Below are 26233 nucleotides of genomic sequence, written 5' to 3'. Positions count from 1 at the left end.
TTCAAGACTCAATTCATGTTTTGCAAGCCATTCCTTCATGACAGCCTCTGTTGATGCTATTGTTGGGATTTTTTCCACCAGTGTGCTATGGTGCACTGTCCAATATAATCACTGATGGTTCCCTCAGGCTTTCAACAATTGATTTTCAAACCATAAGAAAAACATGTTATGGTTCATTTCTCCATGGTAGTAGCCCTTGGATTTGGAGGAAAACACTAATTCAGCACCAGGAATAAAACTGAAAGCATGAAGCATGAATAACAATATCTGCAATTAATTATTAATAAGTATATTGATCAACAAAATGTAATCAAATGCTATTGCAACTTTTACCTGTTTCCATCAATTTTTGTTGTATTTACACTTTTTTGTTACTGTCTTGCCAAGAGTGCCCCAATGAACCATTTTGAAAGTTTCATCAAAAAACAAACACAAATTCAAATAATTTATCTTCCTTGATTTTATTGTAGGCCTTTAAAAATGGAATTCTTTTTAAGTCAATGTCTGGAAATTCCATTAGACCTCTTCGAGGGTTATCCACACCATTTAAATCCATTCCCCGTAAGAGTGTATGAAGGGATGTCTTACATACCTCAAAAAGCTGCATGTTCCTAACTCTTTTATATATGCTTTCCAGACTAACAATTTTCTCTGAAATAATTTTATTAAATTATATTTATATCGTATATTTCGAATCTCGAATAGAGCCAATATCAAGATGGCCAAAATTCTTCACCAACTTCGTATCTAGATGGGTTTTCTTAGTTGAATCTAACGTATTGTTAATTTTGTAAACGATGTTATTCAACGTGAACACACTAATATTCAGCGCAGCAGCAACACGCTAAAAAACATTTTCAATAAAATTGTAGCAACTTATGTTATAATACTTAATATCATCAATAATTACCTCCATAGCGGAATTTACGGGCAAAACGAGCGCCTTCATTATGTCCTTTCTATAATTTAATAATAAATTTGAGTTTAAGAAATAATTTATTAAAGCCGCAATAAATTTGAAACCCTGAATATCTATGGTTTTCGGAATTTTCAATCAAAGATGATATATTACGGAGCGATTTAAAATGTATCAAAATAGTTAAAGCGCTAAAATAACGTTTACCGGTTTATAACCTATACTATTTATAACTAATATTTTGAATAATTTTGCGTACGTCTGATAACCGGACGACTTTGACAGGCTCATTCGTTTACGTGTTCGAACAAGTCAGACCACGTTGTGTCTCTTTTTAACTAGAATGAAATGAGAAGGAAAATATTGTCTGATTCTAAAACGAATTTACAAAAAACTTATATATATATATATATATATATATATATATATATATATATATTCGTTTCAGTTCTCTACTTTACTACCGCATGTTACCTAGTAGGTGTTTACTTGCAGGTTGCTGTAATTTAATAACCTTATTATATAAATCGTATTTGCAAAATATCCTAAAGTAATTTGATTTCAGTTATTGTACAGTTTTTCATTGATTACGTAGCGATAAGCAATGGTAACTAATTAAAGAACTTTAATTTGGAAGCGTTAGATTACCAGTTGGTTTGGTGTTTAAGTGCAACCCCATTTTAAGTCCAAATTAGCTTCAATTATGAAACCTAATAAACCAATATTTTTGATTCTAAGTCAAGCTGGGTGTATCTTTCTGCCTAACCTTTACAGTTTTGTTATTAAATTGGATATTATCTGCTTTTTGTCTAAGGTGATGTAGATATTTAAATATAAATATTCATCCAGATAAAATATTGAAGTTTAGAGATAAATCGCGTAAACGAATCATTAACAGTTAATATTCAATGCTCAGGCAGTTTTCATATATTAAAAGATGACTTAGATCCTGTTACATAATTAGCAGCAACATTTTCTTGTTTTGATTAGAGTATTTATACTACTGATGATACATACTTTTTCCTTTTTCAACTATTGAATATTGTTCGATAGTTTCCATGGACAGAGATAAAATATTGCCGATGAAATTAGTTAGGTATTGTATAAAGTTATTTTGAGTGTAATTAAGCCGATTTTTATTTTTATTTTGAAAGTGTTATGTACTGTTACAACAAAGAAGTGATTTGTTTATTTCAAGATATTTAAGTTGCATTTTTTTTCAGGTTTAACTTTATTATAAACTTACTATCCGCTAGTACCAAAGGACTTTTATTAATTATAGTTGCTTAGTTGAGATGTAGGATCGTTTTAGGGTCTCCTATTAATTTTTTACCATCTAGCAATTGCATCTCGCCATATATTTTATATATATTTATAGTTTAAGAATAAGCAACTAATGTTGAAATAACATTATCTATTTTCTTAAATTCCTTCTTTGAAGGCCTTATTCTACATTTTAAATGTTACTAGTATTTAAATTATTTGTGACAACTAGACAAATACTCAATAAAATTAATATGTAATAACATTTTAATATTTTATCTATATTAAGAAATGGACCAATATTTGATGATTAAATTTAATATAATTTTGAAATGTTAGACACAGGACACTGTGATACGATATTCGCTAACTAAAACATTTCATTTCGTTTCATCACTATGGTTGAGACTCCGCCACTATTATATAAGATAATATAAGATAACGGATATATACATATATATATACCTCCTTTTACCAACCAAGGGTCTATCTAGACAGGACCTACATAAATTTACGACCATGCCTCAGCAGGATAAGTCCAATATATTAGCGTCAGTTTTGCAAAACTAATTTTGTTCACAGATTACCTCAGATTAACTAATAATACAATAAATTCATCATGCTATAAGATAAAGCATCTGCTTGCTTGCTCAAAATTGCTCAATTTTTATTTACCTCAAATAAGAAAACTGAACTGTTAGAAAAAAAACTGTTGCAATAAACTATATATTTTCTGCGTGCAGCTCCCTCTAACTTCTCGCTCTTCTTAAACTTTAAAATAAATCAGCAGTGCTTTTTGCAGTCGGTAGAAGATCACCTGTATATAGAAGATACAATATCGAACCCAGTACACTGCTTTGTGGAAGTGCTGAATATATTGGATATAATTCAGTGAGCTCATAATATTGCTTGATCGTAAAATATCTATTTGTGACATATGGTTTTAGTAACTGAAAAGGAGGATAAGTGAAGAGTTTATTCAATTTAACTTACTGAACAATATATTTTATTTACGTACCTATTTTATTTCAGTCCAGATTAATTTTGTCTAACAAAAAATTATAGTCGAGAATAATAATTTTTTCTATTTATTATTAAAGCTATAGGTGTAATTTCTCAAAAGCTTTGGACATTATTCATATTAAACTTACAGTTATTAATATAGAATATAATAACTTGTAATAATATTCATCAATGGAGAGAACCAAACTTTTACTTTTAATTGTTTGAAATAAGTGATCATGATAATGCACAATTTCAATTCAGATAATGAACACCAAAGCAAAAAGTGATATTCTGCTCAGTAACCAACACCAGAAAGGAAAACAACAGCAAAAAACGAAGGAAGTTAAAGAGGTAACCGTTTAATTATAACCGCGAACGTTAAATTAACAACAATTTTTTTCTTCGTATTGTCTACGGCTGGCGATGATAAAAATAACTTGGTTTTAGATAGCCTTCACAATAAAAAGCTGTTTTCTCGGATTTGTTGATTGTTGTTGTCGCGTTAATTGCTGCACATTATTGGTATAGTGTTAACATTTTCTATACGAATATTAGCCTTCTGATTATTTGTTTTACGAGTGTTACATGAGTATTTGTATTGTTAATATTTGCAAAGTGACGATAGTCATAAAATGGAAAGAATGTCAATTTTATTGAACCAAAGAATAAGCTTTTCACACTTTTCAATTAGTCAATTTGCAAAAAACTGTATAAATTATCTTTTAAATTCTCTTAAATTATTTTTCTGCGCTATTGAATGTACAAATACATTTTGAGGATTTATTTAAAATAGTATCTATCAGTAGTTAATTATCATTTTCTTCTTTTAAAAAACTCACATATTGCGTTGGAAAAATCGTAGTTTGAATCGATTCAAAAGTCCAACGTAAGTTATTTACTATCCTTTAACTTTTGAAATCACCTATGACAACTTTTTTGAATTAAGCCAGTATTATCACGCTGTCTTAAAAATAATAGGGTGTGTTTTATCTACAGTTATATATTCAAATTATAAACGTAACATAACAGTTGTCTTCAAATGAAGCTTTCTGAGCTAAAATGAACATAATTAAACAATGCAAATAAACAACATAATAAAACAAGATGAATCTTCTTATCAATTATTTCGATAGATGTCACATTATCCTGATGAGCGCTACTTTTAAATGAAAATGTTTAGGAATGAACCTTCTGAATAATATCTGTCAGAGAGAGTGTGTGTGAGATTAATAAATAGTGGATAAAATATTGTTATCACAAAAATTGAACCGACTTCAAAAAATAAATAAGGAACTAAATATTAAAAAATAATCAAACTTAGATTTTTAACACAACAAAAAACTCAATTTACAATATCAATATATTGCAAAAAAGTATCTAATTTAATCAATAAATTATGCTGTTATTTAGGTCAAGTAAAGATGTATGAGGAAAAAATATTAAAGAAACAATGATAGAAAATAAAGAACGATTAGAGGTGATTCGACAAATGTTCTAACCAAACTAGAAAAAAAAGTCGTTGCCCCCGCCGGGAATCAAACCCGCCACCTCCACGTGTGTATTGAACGCTCTAACCACTACACCTTAGAAGCAGTTGCCTGTAGTATTTCTACGGCTTTCTATATGTTACGGTTAATGCTTAGAAAGCAAACTGAACAGCTTTTGCACTAAACGACTTTGGTAACCAATAAAAACTCCTGAAAAACCTCTGAAGGGTATAGCAGTCCAGTCCTTGCGTTCATCAGTTTACCTAAATAACCTAAAAGTATATAATTAGTTATCTGGACGTCCCCATAATATTTAAAGAAATATCCTCTACTCTAACTCCTAACCGTTGAAGAATTGTGTCTTCCGTCTCATCAGTTCAGCAATAACATTATACACAAATAACTGATTATTTTAGATAAAAAAAAATATGTGAAAACACTGTAAGTGTCTCTGAAATTTTAGACTGTCCGTCGATTTCCCTGGATTCCGCCATCAGATCCTAACTTGGTTCCAATGGGACCGCCTCGAAAGTTTACTCTTTCGAATAAAAAAAGAATTTTGAAAATCAGTCCACAATTGTCTGAGAAAACGGTGAGCATACATTAAATTATATTTATACAGTCCAACATAAAACTACCTTCTGTTTTGAAGTCGGTTAATAAAATATAATGATTCGACAAAGAAGCTATATTGGTGCAGTAAATATTGTAAATAAGAAAAAATGAATAATAATGTACAAAAATAATTCAAATTAATATTGACTAATTAATATAATGTTAGTAATCAAATGATAAGATTAGGGAAAACGCAATTATTAAAAACTATATGGTATAATAGAGAATTAAATGACAATTCAAGCAGTTAAACCATATGATAAAATAAATAATAATTACAGAGAAATAGATATCATTTTACAAAAAAATATTAGGGACTCTTTAGATATATTGATATTTTATATCATTGTTACTTTGAATAGCAAAAAAGTAATTGAATTTTAAAATATATTGATTTATTGAAATAATATAGTTTTTGATACATTTTCTATATGCGCGAGAAAATATTGATATTCCGAAAAATAAATCGATATTTCCTACACTTATTGCTCTGACAACCCCAAAAAAAAATCATTGGTTTGTAAAATATGTCATTTTGCTAGAAACATATTATATCGGCTTGGTTAGCGCAGTGGGAAAGGCGACAGGACGGTCCACCTAGTATTGCGGGTTCAAATCCTGCTGGGGAATGCCCGTAAATTTATGTTTGTGATTGTCCTAAGCAAGAGCGTACAATCCGACAAGGAAAATGATCCCAGTCACTCTAGGAGCCAGTAACCAGGCTGGGTAAGACCGGATGTCTTCAGGGATGAAGTTGGTTACTCGTTAGTCGGTAGGCTTAATGCCGAGGACCGTGATTCGGAGCCCACGTTAAACAGTAGGTCCAGGCCAGATAAACCCTCGTTGGTAAAAAGGAGACTGAAATATAAGAAAAAGCATATTATTTTTTCTAACTTTTTGACATTAATCATTAATTATATTAATTAAATTTGAAAAAACATATTTTTCAAGAATATGGATATATCGATTTTATAATAGATTTCTTGTAAAAATATAATTTATGAAACCTTTTCGATGTTGAAAAAATTATATATATTTCGATATATTATTTCGAAAACGAATTTCAATATATTATATATATTATATATTAACTATTCGGACGAACAAAATAAAGGATTTAAATTTTTTTTTATTATTTATTATTTAATTAATATATTGTTACTAGTCGTTTCCGTCTAACCTACAATTTGTCTTTATGATAACTTAAATCTAGGTATATAACTAAGAGGACTCTTCGGCTCTACTAATCTCTGGTGAAATAATGTTTATACATGTCACGCTGATTTTTTTAATATATGCACCTGACTACACAACACTATACAAGATGAGATGGTTTGATTCTTTTGAGTCTGAGTCCTGTTCTGGTGGTATCCAAGATTTAAATCCAGGTTTTAAAATAAAACATATCTATATTTTAACAATCAAAAAAGTACCTCAACTATAAAGTAATCACATCTACAAAAAATTCAATATTCAGGTAAAAATTGATAAATTTCGGACTTATTATCTTGACAACCTAAGAAATGTCATATTCTGGAAACATATATTGATTGAATTAATATATCGATTTATAGAACCGAAAGCGTCGGTCGCAAGTATACCGCCTGAAAGATGAGGCCTAATGAGATGAAGATGAGTCATAGACAGCGATTAACAGTATTTTAAATAAAATACACCCTAGCAATTTATATGAATAACCACTAAAATTTAATAGTAAAACCTCAAAACTTGTTTATACGCTTTATAACAATGATCTAATAGAAATAATGCAGAAAATGTAATTGTGTAAAGTGAAAAAACGGAAAACAAAATAATTGATCAGAGTTCATTATATTTTTTCGTTTTTTCAATGGGAAATTGCGGGTTCTCTTCTTCAAATCAAGGGTAAATGAAGGCTATAGTAGCACCGTTACATTGTACTATTACAAGATTATATTTGGCAGTCTCAACAGTGTCACAATTAGTTCGAACCTGTCGAAACATAAATCAGTTTTATTGGTTTAAATTAACATGTCCTGGTAAGTTTTTCAATTATCTCCAACATATAGCTCAGTGTTAATTAAATTACTATCTAATATCTATAAAAATAACATCTAAGAGAATTTTATTAATTTAATTTCCATCAGTCAAAATAAAAATAAGTATCCATTAATTACTAAACACTGATTATATAAAAACTAGTTCTACATTAAATTTCTATTTTGTTTTATAATTTTTAGTGAAATATTAAACAATAATTTTAATCAGTATCAATATTTTTGTATAAAATTATTGTTTATTTACGTAAATAAATGTCGACATCATGTTCATCACTCCAAAGCCTGCTGTTTTTTTTCTGCAAGTATAAACTGTGAAGGTGAATAAAAGTAAACAACTGGCATATCGTATCAGTTTTTTATAATTAGTAGACGTTCTGAAAGAAACTTTCTATAACAATTCGTTTAGAAAGAATAATAATTTCCATAAAATCAATAACCCAAAAAAATGACAAAGTGAGTTTTTTCTGGAAGAAAGTAACAAAGGTGAGTGTAGAAATTAGCTTATACGTCTAATGTATTTGTGTATTTCGTATATATTTATGTCAAGTTTTTGTATTAAATTTATTTATGCATTAGTTCGAAATATTTAGATAAATAGATTCATAAACATATTAGATAAACAGATTCTAAGCTATCGATCTTTTAACAGAGTAAAAAATGATATGTTAAACTACGCATATTTGAGAACGTCAAGAGCGAGACGGCACCATTCGGCAAACCTTTTTCACATAATGATAATCAACTACACGGATATCCTACAGACATAAAAAGCAATCGAATTCTGCACGCATTACAAAACAATTTCGGTATCCATAGCTTATCAGTGTTTACAGTTGTTAGCAAAACAGAGTACGAGAAATATATAACTTTGAGTGCATTTGCCATGACTTTTCCACGTTTACCAACAACTAAAGCAACAAAAACACTTGGCTGGAAACCAGAAGAGCACAGTGCTATTTCCATGTGTGAATTCGATTGCATTTACAGGGACGCCAAGCAAAATATGTAAAAATATCCTAAATTTTTAAAATTAACTACCAATTTCAAAAATTTATTAAAAATAATGAAATCGTTTTTTGTAATGTTTAAGAATTATATTTAATTTCTTTTAAAAAAATAGCGAGAAACATCGGCTAACAATTTTTTTTATCAATTTTGACACATGGATTCAAGATCTGAGTTCATAGCATAAAATAATGTTAAGAATCGTTTTCATCTGCTCGGGTCTAAAAATTGACCTGCATTTATAAACTTATATAATGAATGTCGAATGTCAAAAATGCGATTTTGAGAGTTTAGCGTTCATATACTGACGTATGTACTGAATAACACAATATCAATGATCAGCAATTGCTATCGCTGATCAAAATACATTCCAGCATCTGATATCTTCATATAACCCAGTCTTCTGTATGAAAAATATATGTTTCTTCGAGATATGACTCATATTAAAGTCAAATTTTGTTGATATACGAGTAGTAAATAATGAAAAAAAAAATAGTGTAATTTTTTCTGTCAGTCAGTAGCATCTGCATCTATGAAATTTCAGTGAACAGTATTTGGTAAAAGGGGTTATTTAGAGTTTAGAATTGTTTTACTACCAGAAAGTTGAATAGTCGAAAAATAATATTTTACTATATTAACATTTTCAGAAATTAAGTAAAGAAGGTGGAAATTATTGTTGAAGTGAAAAAGATGGTAGAAAGGAAAAATCAAGTTACCTAAGCCATATACCATTTTACAATCTCTAAAAGAGTTAATTTAAACTCAGAGAACATACTATATATCAAAAACCTCCTAGTATTCCTAGTTAAACTGTCTCAACATCTCCGCTCTGTTGGTATTGTACTTATTGTTATTTTTTGAGCGGAAAAATAGCTGAACAATTTTAACATGACTTGTAATTTCAATTTGCAGACGGACGCCCGACGACAACAACAGGAAGAGAATAATTGTAATTAATTTATGACTTTTTATTTACTTTGTGATGATGTTCAATAACTGGCGTTTTCTGGAGAAGTTTGTACCGATATGGCAATTCGTCAGACATTATGACCTTAATGCTGTCATTTGTGACTTGGTAGCCGGTATTACAGTGGGCCTCACTCTGATTCCTCAAGTGATAGCTTACGCTTCATTAGCGGGTTTAGAACCACAAGTAAGTTAATTAATAAATTTGTAAAATTTCCATTATTTCTCAATAAATGTCATTTCTAATGATATAAATATAGTAGGCTGCCTTATAACATGCTTCAGTAACATAGTTACAGTTGCTCTTCTTGACTTCTTTAATGTAGTTCATGAGCTTACTTTGACCTGTTTCGCCCAACATTCACAAACTCTTTTTTTCAGTAAACAATTTTTTCATTGTTGTATTTTAATTTAGTTTTAAAAATCTATGTTAATGAAATGAAATCCAACACCATTAATATATACAGGGGATAGACAAAATAATATAAACACCATGAAAATGTATTATATTGTTTTATGTTGGCAATACCGCTTCTGTTTTACATGCCAAGCCCTGTATGATATATTTCAGTGTACGAGGGGGGTCCAACAATTACTTAGCCTACGAAGGAAAAACGAAAATTTTGGAAGTCAACATAGTCTCCTTTTAGCTTGATAAACTTGACCCAGCGATACTCCAATTCTTTAACTCGTCTGAAAAATAGGCCTCTCGGGGTCTGCAAAGTGGGCTTCCGTGGCGGCGATGACCTCCTTAATCTTTTTGTAATGATTTTTGTAATCTCTGCCCGACGAGTGACTTTTTCTAGTTTGGAAACAAAAAAGGTCGCATGGAGCCAAATTTGGAGAATACGGATGGGGTAGCAGTTCGTAGCTCAATTCGACCAATTTAACCGTAACGAGTGCGGAAGAACACTTTTCTTCGAAAATGATGCCGTTTATTCTACAATTCGGTGTGAATCCCAAAAAAGCCACCGGACTATCATTTTTCCGCACAGCCGATACAGCCGATAGGAGAGTCTTCGCCTTTTTCGGAGCACGTTCTCCGGGTGAAGTTCACTGTTTAGACTGTTCCTTGGTCTCTGGTGTATACCAGTAAATCTGTCTCATCAACGGTCATGAAACGACACAGAAACTCCTTCGAATTGAGCTTAAACAGCGTCAAACAATGTTCTGAAGTTGGTTATTAAGAAGAAGGTTGCGCTTATCTGGAGTGAACAAACAAGAATCGAATCCCTTGCTAACTTCCACACGCCGTCAAGACAAAACTACGAGTTGATTTTGGCTAAAATATGTACAGTAACTATCTATAAAAATGTGTTACGTGATAATAAATTCCTCTTGCGATAGTGGCGCCATTGGGTGGTGAGGCCAAGTACTTATCGGACCACTCTCGTAATATACGTTTTGTTCTGCGTAATATACCGTTAAAATAAGCGATCGGTGAAATGTGTGATATCTCAGTTTTCTTAAGACGTTTAAAACGGATTGTAGCTAAACAACATAAAACTACTGAGGCAAAATTGATAACAGATCTTAATACACACTTGAGTAATTCTGTTTCGACAAAAATAGTATGGTAAAATCATTACAAAACTATCGTTCAAAAGAATAGACATATAAAGCCCCTAAAACAGAAGCCAACGCTAACCTGCGAAAGAAATGGCACAACAATCATAAAACCTGGATACTTGATGATTAGAAGAATATGATATGGATAACAGGGAACAAACGACCGGATTCATGTAAGGTCAGGTATGGGAGCTTCTGTTAGGATTTGGATAGCAATATCGTGCTATTCACTTGGTTCTCTCATTCACATCACTGACCACTGATCACTGCGAATTAATATCTCTAACATATTGCTGCCAAACATTGAGATATTTCAAGAAAATAATGTTGTCATAGGCATTTGAGTATCTTCAAATTATCAACAATTATCTGCCCTGGACAGCACAATCGCTACAGCTCAACATAATACAACCATTTCGGGGGTTTTAGTACAGAGAAGAAGTAGATTACCATATTCAACATCACTGAAGCAAATAGCGCATGTTTTATGCACAAGAATGGAACAACTTTCCGCTGAAAACTATTCAGACACTCTACGAATCTAACAAGTCAATTGAAAAGTCCCCGGCCTGCCACATAGATGGCGCTACTAGAATTAAATCCATGCGTTGTTTAGTTAGCCTTAACCCTCAAAAGATGCTTATAAGTTTGACAGCTGTCGGATTATTAGTTTGTGAATTATAGCATTTTGAGTGAAGCGACTTTTGTTATTGCGAAAAAATGGATAAAAAGGAATTTCGCGTGTTGATAAGATATTGCTTATCGAAGGAAAAAATACAGTTGATGCAAAAACTTGGCTTGATGCCGAGTTTCCGGACACTACCCAAGGAAAATCAACAATATAGGATTGGAATGCTAAGTTTAGACATGGTGTGACAATGGATGAAACATGGCTACATCATTTCACTCCGAAGTTCAATCGACAGTCATCCGAGTGGACTGCACACAGTTAGTCAGTACAGTACAGTCAGCTGGTAAGTTTATGGTATCTGTATTTTGGGATATGCATGGAATAATTTTCATTCACTACCTTGAAAAGGGAAGGACCATCAACAGCGACTGTTACATAGCGTTATTGGACCATTTGAAGGACGAAATCGCTGAAAAACGGCCGCATTTGAAGAAAAAGAAGGTGCTGCTTCACCAAGATAATGCACCGTGTTACAAGTGAGTGAAAACGATGGCAAAACTCCATGAATTGGGCTTCGAATCACTTCCTCATCCACCGTATTCTCCAGATCTGGCTTCCAGCGACTATTTCCTGTTCTCAGATCTCAAAAAAATGCTCGTTGGGAAGAAATTTTCGTCGAATAAAGAGGTGATCGCCGAAACTGAAGCGTATTTTAAAGCAAAGGACAAATCGTACTACAAAAATGGTATCGAAAAGTTGGAGGGTCACCATAATCAGTGTTATTCCGCGAGAACTACAACTGTTTTAAGAGCAAATAGCCTTAGAGCAATACACCTTATTAATAAAGACGATGTACATTTCAGATGTTCATATTATTTTGTCCATCCCATGTAATTAGTAATAAGTATCATATTCATATCGTAAAATTATTAACTGTGTGTTCTCTTTTCAGTATGGGTTATATTCATCGCTCTGTGGAGGATTCATTTATGCCATATTTGGAACAATTCCAGAACTTAATATAGCACCCACAGCATTGCTGTCATTACTCACGTACCAATACACGCACGAGGCAAGTTTCGGAAACGTTCAGGCAGCGTTGCTTTTAACGTTTTTCGCCGGTATTGTAGAGCTCTTCTGTGGAGTGCTGCATTTAGGTATGTGAAGTAAATAATTTAAGGTTATTTTCTATAATAAATTAACTACCTGTGAGACTGAACTTTGCTCAGTCCATTCGAAGGTTTGAAATTATCTCATCAATTTTCATAACATAATTCAATATGATTTGCAATATATAGATTTCTTGATCAACCTTTACTTAAATAATGTCAGTGTTCACAAGAGGCGTTAAATTACGCTTCTCTATATAAAACGTTATTTCCACACAAATGCAATACAAAGCATTGTCTGACATTATATATTTCCGTGAGATGTACATGTATCCAATTTTACTATTAAAAATATTCCAAAACGGGGAGTTCTGCAGTAATTCATTAAATATTATATTTATATAATTATAAATTCACTGAAAAGAACAGAGAAGGAAAAGTATCGTATATTAACTGAAAAAAGTTTAGAGCTAGTTTACTACTAGAGGTTGGAATAGCAGTGGAATAGACAAATGTATACAGTCTATCAAAAGTTATTTTGTACATACGTCATCCAAATTTGTGGCGTCAAAATATCGTAACATTACCGTATCAACTCAGGTTTAGTTCAGTTTTGTTTTGACATAGAACAAAATTATAATCTAACTAAAATAATTAAACAATAATACTGTTAAAAAATATAATTTATTTTAACATTATAGTAAATCTTTATTATATTTACATTAAACTCTTTTCCATACCACCTATGAGTTAGTAGGCGCGTTTGTAGTTGTATCCTCTGGAGGCCTAATCCACCTAATTAACAATTGAACAATCAAGTAATGTTTTTTACTTTCATTAGAGAGCATATTTTCCTTCTGCGCTTAGTTCTTGTGTCATTCGGTACACTGGTTCCTTGTAAATACATTTTGCTTTCACTGTATTTTTCCTTCATTTGTTCTATTAAAGCTGTATACATCTTTCTAAACTAGATTTAATCACTGTATTCTCCAGATTGCATTTGCCATATCTGCAAAACAGTTACTATTCTTACTCATGTATATTCTGAAATATTAGACACATATCTGTGCACAAAAATCTTTTACACTCTACAATAATATTTCCTACAGTTATTGTATATTAATTAAACACTCAGCTTTACTTTTTTGCACTCTCATCGCACTGTCTTAGAAATTGGCAGACCCATTTAGACCTCTTCGATACTCTTCAGACTAACAGTTTTCTGAAATAATTGTATTACATTCTATTTGAATTGAAATGAAAAACCACTCACTGTTTATACATTTCATATTTAATCTCTGATAGAGCTAATATGAAGCTGATCTTGATTCGTCACCCGCTTCGTATGAGGATTTTTTTTTGATGAATTCAAGATTATATTTTTCATTTTTGAGATATTTGAGTCACCATGTCCAATAATATTCACTAATATACACTGCGGCTGCAACACGCTAAAAAATAATATTTAACAATAAAAATGTTTATAATGCATTATGAGCGCTTTCACATCTGCCGACACGACACCGACACGACGGATCAGTACGTACTTTTACACTTGCAGACACGATATCGTTTGTAGGGTCATGACAGGAGTTAACAACAAATTGTACTTGCTATATTTGCGACGCAAAAAACTTTTTCTTTTTCCCTTGGGATAATTGTTCATATCCATCCATTAAATATTCAAAAATTTTTTGATAGCTTTTGTCTCTAAGCATTTTGTTTTTATTATTTTCATTAGTCTTGTCCCATATACAAGATTTTGATTCCACTAATTCAATTAGTGTTACAATATCATATTTAAAACTGGACATTTTCCTCTTTTAACCATAAGAATATTTCAGTACACAATAAAAGTCGGCACCTATACGAGTGGACCGATGGCTGCCCACCGACATGCCGACTAAAATGTAACACAATATCAACTTTAGTTCCATTTGGAAAGCTCCGATCGGTATATCGATATTTTCTGAAAAAAATATCGATATTTTTGGCCGGTATTTTTTCAGAAAAATTAAATACAATTTTTAATAAACCTTTAAAATTGGCACTTAATTTTAATTTTTTAGGGAATTTCAATACTAAGGTTTAAAGGTATAAAAGAAAAAATATTAATTTTTTTCGCCGGCCAACAACCCTACTATGAGCCAAATTTTATCAAAATCCTGAGCCCAGAATGCATCTCAGTATATCTTTTCACATTTAGCTCTGTCTTGATTGGTTTAATAATCGAGTATTTGTTCTGCAGTTCCATTTTTATTACAAAACACGATATGATATCAAATATGAAAATCAAAAATGTTCGTGATTACAGTTATTTAATTTCGTTATATATTTCAAATTAACTTATAGGCCAGTAAGAGGCGACCCATTCTGTACTTTACACTGCTAGGGAAGTAATACATTGTTACATTACATTTAATACGGATGCTATAAATTAGCGTTGGGAACTTTCGACTGAAAACAGTCGAAACAGTCGATAGCCGCAAAACATAGTATAAACTAGTAATTACTATTTTCAGTCAAATGCACGGTTCGACACGGATTTTTTTAATTCGTAATGTCAGACGAAGATGTAGAACGGTAACAATAAGGTAGAACAACGGTAAAATAAGCGAGACGGAGATGTATAAATTCCTTCACGAACTAACTTTAAAAAATAAAAGGAAAAAAATAATTACTGAATACCATAATAATAATAATACATACATATCATGCAATTTATAATTTAATTTACGAAGTAGAATTATTTTTATATTTGAATGTTCTGTGGATCTATAAAAAGGAATGGAATTATTCTATGGAATGGAATAAAACCCCACAAAAGGTTTATTATATTTTAATCTATTAATTTCTATTTTTAAATAATATACTGTAATAAATATAGATAATACAATAGAAAAAGAAAACCTAAGAACTAAAGATGTGTAATAACCATAAATACTATATAAAAATTAAACATATACCTAATCATGGAAAAAATACTAATCCATGACATAATTTAAAATGATCTAAATGAAATGACATAAGTGCTTTGTTTATTTATTGAACTGAAATATTTTTTAACAAAAATCGAGATAATTATCGAATTATTACCTATTATTGCCATAAAAACAGTCAAAATATTTTACTATTTATCATTCCCAATTTTATTCTTCTTACCCTATTACATTAATATTTTTAAAAATATCGTACTAAAATGCTATAATATTAATATACAATATATTGTTATTTATAAGCAAACTACCAAAAAATCAAAAAACTATAAATCATAAATCATATAAATCTATATACGCATAAATTAGGTAAATTTTGTCGAGGTCGTGGCTAGGATGACAGAGCCAGAATGTTAAAAATCAGTCGATGAAATAAGTAGAACCAAAACTAGTAACTAAAAGTACGACTGAAACAGTCGATGGTAAATAGTAACAAAATCAGTGGGACCGAAAATAGCGACTGAAAACAGTCGATAGTAAAAACTAGTAAATTACTAAACAGTCGATAGTCATTTTCAGTCGATAGTTCCGATCACTACTATAAACATTATGCCCATTTCTAATGCGTGAAATAACATGAGAATAAACTATTTTTAGAACCGAAATATCCTGATTGTGGAGTAAGGTAATTTTATGATTATAAATAATAATTACATTGTAGATTAATAATATTGTATTCTAGATTATTAATGTTTCAGTGCAATTTTAAATAATGTTCATTCGTTTTAATCAGGTAACTACGATTTTCTTAATATTTGAATATTAAACTAGGTTTTCTGGTGGAGTTTGTGTCAACACCTGTGGTCTCGGCGTTCACATCAGCAGGAGCCATAACCATTGCATCATCCCAAGTAAAGAACTTATTCGGACTCAAGTTCAAGGCTGAGAATTTCGTGGAAGTGTGGAGAAAATTTTTTGCACACATAACCGAAGTAAAATTATACGATACAATTCTTGGATTTGGGTGCATCGCAGTACTATTACTATTAAGGGTGAGAATATGTTAATTACAAATTTACGTCACTATGTTTGAAGGTGTTTTAAAATGTTTTCTCAATAAAAATCATTTGTTTTTTTCTTGTTTCATTCATAAATAATTTAAACAATTTAATAAAACATATTTTCTTCAGAAATTAAAAGATTATGGTGAGCCACCCGTCACACCCAGTGGATCTGAAAAAACGGCATCTGTAGGTAAAAAACTGGTATGGTTCGCTTCAGTAGGACGCAACGCTATGGTCGTGATATCATGCGCAGTTCTGGCCTTTGTTTTCAAACATTACGACGAGAAACCCTTTGCCTTAACATGTAAGTAATAAATTATATAATATTTTTTGAATACAATATTGGCTATTAGATTCATTGTTTGACTTCTCATTTGATAATAAGAGGTGGAGCAAAAATCCCGATACTATTTTGATTGCACGCCATCTTGGTTATGTGACATTTAGCTCAGTTTCGATTTAACCATTTTGCTGTGTGGGCGTCCAAATTTTATTATGGAATATACGCTACAAGAACGAGCAGAAATAGTGACAGTATTTATTGAAAATAATCATTATATTTATTGCCACTCAGCGGAAATTGCATCAAAAATATCCCGTACAAAATTCAATTAGTCCAAAAATTGATACCGAGATATTAACGAATTGGGTACGGTAATGGAATCTTAAGGCTGTCTAGTGAAATTGAAGATTTTTCGTTTAAATTGATAATGAGTGATGATCCCTATTTTCTTCAGTCGGTTTTGGTTAACACAGAATAATAAATTAATTCATGAAACTTCAGGGCATCCACTAAAACAACTATATGTTGTGGTATTCATGCTATAAACATTGTACAGTTTTGTTCTGCTGGCGTTACAAAATCATTTCGGTACCAATGGCTTATCAATATTTACTACAACTAAACCAAAGTAGTGCATTTGTCAACAGAGAAAATTGAAGATGCGCATAAGCAGAACTGATTTTGACGAACATTCATGCTGAACAGGTTTCAAAATTGATTTAAAGTCCTAGTACGTATGCACCTTTTAGTTCCAGTAATCGCCGTATGACTTTCAGCGCTTGAAGACGATCGGGCCAACAAGATGTTTTTGAATGATCAATATGTATTTAATATCTATAAATGATTAATAATACATATAATTATATAAAAACATGAAAAATTAAAATACAGCCTTGTCCAAAGAAGTTTTGTACATACTTCATCTAAATTTGTGACATCAAAATGTCACAATCATAGAGTAATAGAGATGAAACTCATAGGGGACTCTGGCGCAAAGTTTTATACATAATGGGCCATTCAAGTAATTTGATTGGTCAATTTAAATTTCTATTATAGGCACCTGTAAGAAAAATATTTTACTGTGAAGACATTTGATTGGCTCATTAGTAATGTTTGGCACGTGACAACCTTGACCTCAACTGTAATTGACCAATGAAACTTAAATAAAAAACCATATTTTTCTGAAATAAATTTATTAAATTAAATTCAATTAAATATATATATAAATATAATATTTAAAAATAAATAAATATAAATATAATCTGTAGAAATAAATAAATATAAATATAATCTATAACAATAAATATAAATTCATAATGTAAATTTATCTTCAAAATATAAATATAATATAAAAATAAATATATCTATAAAACATAAATATTATATAAATATATATAAAACCATAAGCAAGAAACTTTGGTGTATTGCAAATCAAAATTATCTCTTCCGTCTCTCTGTTAGTACTTTTAATATTTTATCCGAAAGGTCATTATGGAATGTGAGTCTGGTGCATGAGTTATTGTCTTGCCTCTATAAAATCAGTCTTTTGTGGGTCTACTGATTTATTCATAATTGTATGTAAACAAAAATCACACTTAATTTCTTTTTTAAAAAGTTTTACTAAATAACCTGGGATGTATATTACGGTACAACGTAAAACTTTGTTTGCCCGTATAGGAACATCTCGACTGAAGTTATAGAGTCAAGCAATTCAACAGTAAGAATGAGCAGAAGGGGTATACTGGCTGAATGAATACAAACTTTACTATTACCTTCCGGAGTTTGTTCAAATGTCGATCATTCTTGCTTCGAACACCCTAGTTGTGGGCCTGGAACGATAGAAATAGGCACTACAAATATAGTAAGACTGATGATGATCAATTGATGATTCCGAGCAGCGGTTGAAGATGATCAAGCGTAATAAACCCGAATTTTTGCGTCCATATGTGACAATGAATGAAACATGGCTCCAATTCACTCCGAAGACAAAGAGTGGAAAAATGCAACAGTCTGGCAAGGTTATGGCGTCTCTTTTCTGGGATGCACATGGAATAATTTTCATTGACTACCTTGAAAAAGGAAGGACCATCAACAGCGACTATTACATAGCGTTATTAGACCGTTTGAAGGACGAAATCGATGAAAAACGGCCGCATTTGAAGAAAAAGAAAGTGCTGCTTCACCAAGAAAATACACCGTGTTACAAGTCAGTGAAAACTATGGCAAAATGAATGAATAAGGCTTCTAATTGCTTTCTCATCCATCGAATTCTCCAGATCCGGTCCCCAGTGACTATTTCGAAAAGAATGCTCGCTGGGGAAAAAATCCGTCGAATGAAGAGGTGATCGACGAAACTGAGACCTATTTTGAAGCAAAGGACAAATCGTACTACAAAAATGATATCGAAAAGTTGGAGACTCACTATAATCAGTGTATCACCCTTGAAGGGAATTATGTTGAATAAAAAAAAACTAATTTTGCCAAACAAAAATGTGTTTTACTATGATAGGCTGGGGACGTTTTAATTCATTTATTTTTTGTGCACAAAAATCTTTTACACTCTACAATAACATTTCCTGTAGTTATAATTAATTATATACTCACCTTTACTTGTTTCCACTCTCATCACCCTGTCTTAGAAACTGGCAGCATTGGATCATATTCAGAAAATCTCATTCTAGTTTATAACTAAGCTATCTTCCAATCTACAATTACTACTATATCTAATTTGTTTCATAAGACTATTTTTATTATCATCTTACCATGATTGACCATTGGGTATATTCTGAAATATCCATATCTCATCTAAATACATAAATTGAATTTATAATTCTTCCTTCGTTTGATTATATACTTTCAAAAATGTTATTTTTTTTAAAGTAATATCCGGAAGTTCCATTAGATACTTTTCTACAAACGGTTGGCCTTGAAATAATTGCATTAAATTATGTTTGTATTGACAAACTACACACTGTTTTTATACATTTCATATATTTAATCTCTGAAAGAGCTAACCTCAAGCTGATCTTGATTTGTCACCCGCTTCGTATGAGGTTCGTATTCGTTTTTTTTTTCGGTGAATTCAATATTATATTTTTCATTTTTTGAAAAATTTCAGTAACCGTGTCCAATAATACTCATTACAGCTGCAACAAGCTAAAAAATATTTTCAATAAAATCGCAGAAAATTAATATTTAACAGTAAAATTCTTTACCTCTCTAACGAATTTTTATATATATATATATATATATATATATATATATATATATATATATATATATATATATATATATATATATAAATAGAGATCACAACCTAGTAAATCACGTCATATAAAATAAATTAATTTTTATTGAATAAGACTTTAACTATAACTAAACAATATTTTTCAGCAAAAGTTTCGGCCGGATTTCCCAACGTCTCCATTCCCTTCAGTCCAGTTGTTGTCGGTAACCAGACGAACACTATTACCTTAACAAGCATGATATCTGAAGTAGGCTATGGTATAGTTGTGGTATCGTTTGTAGCGATCCTCGCCAATGTTGGGATAGCCAAAGCTTTTGGTAAAAATTTAGATATACATATATGTTTGGAATAATTATTTTGTACTTTCTTTACAGCCAGAGGAAAAGTATTAGATGCATCTCAAGAAATGATCGCGGTAGGGCTCTGTAACATGTTCGGATCATTTTTCGGATCCTATCCGGTCAATGCTTCGTTTTCCAGAGCAGCTGTGAGCAATGCTAGTGGTGTTAAAACTCCTTTATCGGGAGTATATACAGGTAAATTTAAGGAACGGTATATAAGAGCTCAATTGAAAAGTGCCCGGCCTACCATAGTAAAACACATTTTTTGGAAAAATTAGTTTTTTATCCAACATAATTCCCTTCAAGGGAATTAACACTAATTATAGCGACCCTCCAACTTTTCTGCACCATCTTTGTTGCTTTGTTTGCACCAAAATAATCCGCAGTTTATTCAGACATATTATTACATATCCTGCAGTTATGTAATAGTCGCTGTTGATGGTCTTTCCTTTTTCAAGGTAGTCAATGAAAATTATTCCATGCGCATCTCAAATTACAGACGCTATAACCTTACCAGCCGGCTGTTGCGTTTTCCTACGCTTTGGAGCGGATTCATCGTGTGCAGTCCATTGGACTTCAAAGTGAAATTATGGAGCTATGTTTCATGCATTGTCACATATCGACGCAAAAACTCGGGTTTATTACGCTTGATCATCTTCAAACACTGCTCCGAATCATTAACTCGTCGTTGTTTTTGGTCAAAAGTGAGCTCGCTCGGCACCCACTTTGCACCGAGCTTTCTCATACCCAAATATTCATGAATGATATGATGTACACATTCAGCTGTTATCTTTTTTTGCTGTTCTACTAGTTTATCCAATTTCAATTTAAGGGTATTCAAAATCATTTTGTGGAATTTTTTAATGTTTTCGTCGGTAAGAACCAGTTTTGGGCGTCCATACCATCTTCGGTGCTCATTTCATCACGTCTAAACTTAGCATACCAATCCTTGATAGTTGATTTTCCTGAGGCAGTGTCCGGAAACTCGGCATCAAGCCAAGTTTTTACTTCAACTGTATTTTGTCCCTTCAAAACACAATATTTTATCAACATGCAAAATTCCTTTTTATCAATTTTTTCTCAATAACAACAAATTATTCATTCAAAATGCTATAATTCACAAACTAATGATCCGACAGCTGTCAAATTTATACACGCATCTTTTGATGGTTAGGGCCAACTAAAAACATATGGACTTAATTCTAGTAGCGCCATTTATGTGTCAGGCCGGGGACTATTCAATTGACCTGTTAATATCTAAAAACTACTACTATCACACATACACTACTTATTAACTCATAATAACAAGACCGTGGCTGAAGTTTGAAAGTTTTAAGTTTTTTGCACTGAATGGCGTAATATGTAATGGTATAATAGATGTTCGCTAGTCGTGGACACACGCTATTTTCTTGTTATTAATTTTGTATCAAGAGTCCACAAGTTTTTACTTATTTGTGTTGATTGGAATTAGTCATCAGTGAGTCGAAAGCGCAGTTGTTATATTTCTTAGCTATGTTATAAAAATGGATTGCTAGAAAATTTCCATATATTAAAAGCTTTATTTCAGTGGCTATACTAAAAATGTTCAATGCTTCAAAAATTTTTAATTTGAAATGAACATCAGTGAAAAATTGCCACGGATTTCGGAAATGTAGAATATTACTTAATTCATTATCTGTATTCACCAGGTGTTATTTCCTCCAAATATAACTTTTTGTCTTTAATTTAAAAACTAATACTTAGGCTAAGAATCCCCGGGCCTAACACATAGATGATGCTAGTTTTATTGTATTCATCGCTTATTCAGTGAGTACTAAGCTTCAAAAGAAATCTGTTAAAATTTCATTATTCATATTTTCGTATTCTATTCATATGTTTGTGAACTATTATCAGTTATTGTGCTAGGAGTGACACTACTTTTGTTATTTCCAAAACAATTGATCCAAAACAAATTCGAATTTCAATTTTACACTTATTCTCGAAGGGTAAAAAATACCAAATACAAAATAATAAATACAAGCGAAGTAATGGCTTATCTCCGCTTCATCAGAAACAACAATAAAACTTTGATTTGCTGACTTGAAACGTGGTCGTAAAGACACCGATGATGCAGAACGCAGTGGACGTTCAATTAATGTGGAAACGCCAGAAAACATAAAAAAAATCCACAAAATCCTGTCGAATGATCGAAAGGTGAAGTTCCGTGAGTTAGCTAACGTCGTAAATGTATCAAAAAACGTGTTGGTTTAATATTGCATGAGCATTTGACTATAAGAAAGTTCTGTTTAAACTGGGTGCCATATTTGCTCACTGTTATAGCCAAAAACAAGAACGTGTTGATGATTCTGAGCAGTGTTTGGCCATATTTAAACGTAACAAACCGGCCTTTTTACATAAATATGTGGCAATAGATAAAACATGGTTCCATCACTTCACTCCTGAATCAAAACGATCGACATCTGAGTGGACAGCATTTATTGAACCTCGTCCAATGCGCCCGAAAGCACAACTATCGGCTGGAAAGGCTCCCACATCCACCGTATTCGCCAGATTTGACTCCCAGCGACTACTGGCTGTTCGCAGACCTTAAAAAATGCTCAACGGTAAGAAATTTCGCTCGAATGAAGAGGTTATCGCTGAAACTGAGGCCTATTTTAAGACAAAAGATAAATCGTTCCACAATAGTGGTATTGAAATGTTACCCTCGGCGCTGGAATGATTATATGACTCTTGATGGAGATTACGTCGACGAATAAAAACAATTTTGAACAAAAAAAAACGAGTTCTCTTTGTTACGTCCGATTAGATGATCCGTATCACTTACATGTATATTTCACAACAATAGGAACTTCATTGCTTGTCGAGGACTCACCGACAGGTATTTTGTCAGGTCTGATGACGACATTATAGCTGTCAGATGGTTTCGATTCTTCAATTCGATCCAATGCGTTCTTGAACATTTCGACTAAATCGTTGTTCTGGTGAAGAAACGTTTATGGTTCTTAGACAATAGTTTGCTTAGACTATTTGAATGTTACTAAGATAGTTTTATGGTATAGCAACTCAAAAATGGAAATTGTCCTGTATAATATTCCTTGCGCCAGAACACGTCATTTGGAAACAACTATTATATTTTTGAATATTGGCCAAGAAGTGGTTAGAATGATTTCCCATTCCAAAAACTACTGCGCGTAGTAGATCTGGTGGTGAGATCAATTGTAACAATTTTACTTTCCCACTGACACAATATAACCCTGTAGATTCACCACCGTATTTTAAGCTTTACAATATTGGCAAACAATTATCATCTCTCCAAGTGTAACTGATTTGTTGGTCCCATAATTTACTTCCGGATAAAAGTGGGATGTTACTCGATAATGGCGTCGTGTTCGCTTCTTTTGTATTTGATGTGCATGAACTCGTTACATCTAAGCCTATCCACTTCATTTCCAGTCATTCTCGAACGCAAGTGAGACATACAAATACGACTGCATCAACTTTGAGTTTTAGTTCAGTTTGGCTTCGACATACAACAAAATCTAGTCTATATGAAATAATTGAACAAAAATGTTATCAAATATAATTTATTTTAACATTATAGTACATCTAATAACTAAAGTTAATTATACAGCCATAATAGTTTATAGGTTGGAGTTACAACCTCTTATCACTATTGCTTTCAAGAATTTTGCAACGTCTGACAACCGGACGACTTTGACAGGCTCATTCGTTTACATATTCGAACTGATCAGACAACATAGTGTCTCTTTTTAACTAGAGTAAAATGAGAAGGAAAATACTGTCTGATTCTAAAACGAATTTACAAAATGCGACAGGCAATACATTAAATATCTTGATGACGTGTATATTCAGTCACAAACTCATGAATTTAAAAAAAATCAAGGCTTATCTTAACACTTGGGGTCTTAAACAATTTTAAATGATACAACACTATTGTCTAATAATAATAATACACTAATATATTGCCTATTATTTATTAAAAAAAATAAATCTTGATAAAATCTCTATTTTGTTAATATAAAAAGGTAGAAAAAATTAATTTTTTTTGAAACATATAAGATCCCTGAACTAATAAAATAATATAATTAAATTTATATTACAGGTATAATGGTAATGTTGGCATTTACATTCCTTACTCCATACTTTTCATACATTCCAAAAGCTACTTTAGCAGCTGTAATTATTTGTGCTGTCATTTTTATGGTGGAAATAAATATAGCCAAATCTATGTGGCGCATAAACAGTAAGTCTATTAATTATTATTCAATTTACAAGACCAATAACGTTGCAAAATTATTCCAGAACTTGACTTGATTCCATTCTCAGTCACTTTCATCTCTTGTTTACTACTTGGCATTGAACTTGGTATCTTAATTGGAATACTAGTTGAACTAGGAAAGTTATTGTATTTTAGCGCAAGGCCTAAAATTATAATAACAAAGGTAAAGTTGAATATGAATTATTGACGTTAGATAAATATTTAAATTTTTCAGGTTGTTGGGAATAAAATTTATTTAAAACTATTACTTACATCATCTGTATTATTTTCATCAGCTGAATATATCCGTGAAAAAATTGTAGAATATTCTAACGACGTTAAACAAGATATTAGCATCATCCTCATAGATTGTAGTAATGTTAGCACTCTGGATTACACTGCGGGCAAGGTACATTCGTTATTAAAGTAATATAAGGGAAATTGACAAAATTAATTTTTAGTGTTTTTCGTTAATAGTCAAAGAATTGCAAGCCAATGGAAAAATTGTATCATTTCTCGTACCTAAAAATTCAATAACAAAAGCTCTCGAAAACTGTGATAGTAAAAGGCTGGCGATATATCAAAATGAATTTGATTTTGAACAATCGTTGACGGATAAATGCAGTAAGTATATGGCGTTGCATAACCATAGTAAAATATCTTTAATTAGATAGGTTAAATATTCTAATGTCCTTTGAATATTAATATTTAACAAAATATATAATTTACTAATATATTTAAGTATAAAAAATATTCTAAATTTATTAATACGTGTATTTTTGGTTGCCTCATTTACTTTGTTTTGGATTTATTGAATCGTAACCTCAAATTCAATCACCAAAACTAGTTTAAATAATACGTTTTTATTTATAATTATTGCTGAAATTTGGAGGTCATTGTCAACTAACGTGTTTTTATATATCTATAGGCAAAAACGAAGTAAGGAATAATGGAGATATGGAAGCTGTAACCACACAACTCTAACTCTATAAAGGTTTCCTAATTTTTGTACCATATTGTTGTGTTTTTGTTATTTATTATATTAATAAACGTTAATAAATAAAATTGTGTGTTGTTCTTACGGCTTTAATAGGTGCTAATGGTAAGTTCTAAAATAATCTTATGTAATATTTATATCGTATTTCATTGACGGTATTAAATGAAAGGAAAAAACGAAACTCAATAAACCTGTCCTCGCAGTTGGGATTGGAATTAATTGGAAAAATCGTTATTGAAAATAATTTTAAAATTTACAAATATATTGCCAATCAATGAAGCGTGAACAATTTACTTTTTTTGTCTTTTAACCTCTACAGGGTGTAATTAATAACATTAAATAAATAACAAAGAATTTACTATACCTTTTATGAGTTAAATGTAATAGTAGACTATTATTCACTATTTTAGCATAAATTATTAGGTTTTTGTTGTTTTGATTTTTTATTTTAAAACACTAATGTTATTACATTTATTTAAAA

The 26233-nt window shown here is 31.3% G+C and overlaps 1 protein-coding gene and 1 long non-coding RNA gene across 4 annotated transcripts in view; one reads left to right on the top strand and one right to left on the bottom strand.

The window, feature by feature from the left end:
- The window catches only part of LOC143206192 (sodium-independent sulfate anion transporter), a 35286-nt gene extending 9466 nt beyond the window's left edge, over window positions 1–25820 (top strand). Inside the window, exons 1-12 of one of the 3 annotated variants that reach the window (XM_076419019.1) lie at window positions 5153–5263; window positions 9243–9483; window positions 12449–12653; window positions 16373–16593; window positions 16732–16909; window positions 20282–20452; window positions 20510–20671; window positions 24600–24740; window positions 24800–24939; window positions 24991–25164; window positions 25217–25379; window positions 25684–25820. In XM_076419019.1, the coding sequence (XP_076275134.1) occupies window positions 9313–9483; window positions 12449–12653; window positions 16373–16593; window positions 16732–16909; window positions 20282–20452; window positions 20510–20671; window positions 24600–24740; window positions 24800–24939; window positions 24991–25164; window positions 25217–25379; window positions 25684–25739 (1782 nt within the window). In that variant the 5' untranslated portion in view covers window positions 5153–5263; window positions 9243–9312 and the 3' untranslated portion in view covers window positions 25740–25820. Of the gene's footprint in view, window positions 1–5152; window positions 5264–7410; window positions 7809–9242; window positions 9484–12448; window positions 12654–16372; window positions 16594–16731; window positions 16910–20281; window positions 20453–20509; window positions 20672–24599; window positions 24741–24799; window positions 24940–24990; window positions 25165–25216; window positions 25380–25683 lie in introns of those variants that run through there. The other 2 variants (XM_076419018.1, XM_076419017.1) reach the window with 2 other exon arrangements.
- On the bottom strand, window positions 547–1099 carry LOC143206485 (uncharacterized). The gene is made up of 2 exons (XR_013008440.1): window positions 911–1099; window positions 547–844 (listed from the first exon to the last, which is right to left on the bottom strand). It is a non-coding gene; the product is annotated as an uncharacterized LOC143206485 (long non-coding RNA).
- Window positions 25821–26233: the final 413 nt, after the last annotated feature.

This window comes from Rhynchophorus ferrugineus, unplaced genomic scaffold (genome assembly GCF_030347505.1).
Source record: "Rhynchophorus ferrugineus isolate W39M unplaced genomic scaffold, kcgeb_rfMv2 rfM1, whole genome shotgun sequence".
Classification (NCBI taxonomy): domain Eukaryota; kingdom Metazoa; phylum Arthropoda; class Insecta; order Coleoptera; family Curculionidae; genus Rhynchophorus; species Rhynchophorus ferrugineus.
This window is presented reverse-complemented; position numbering and strand designations above follow the sequence as displayed.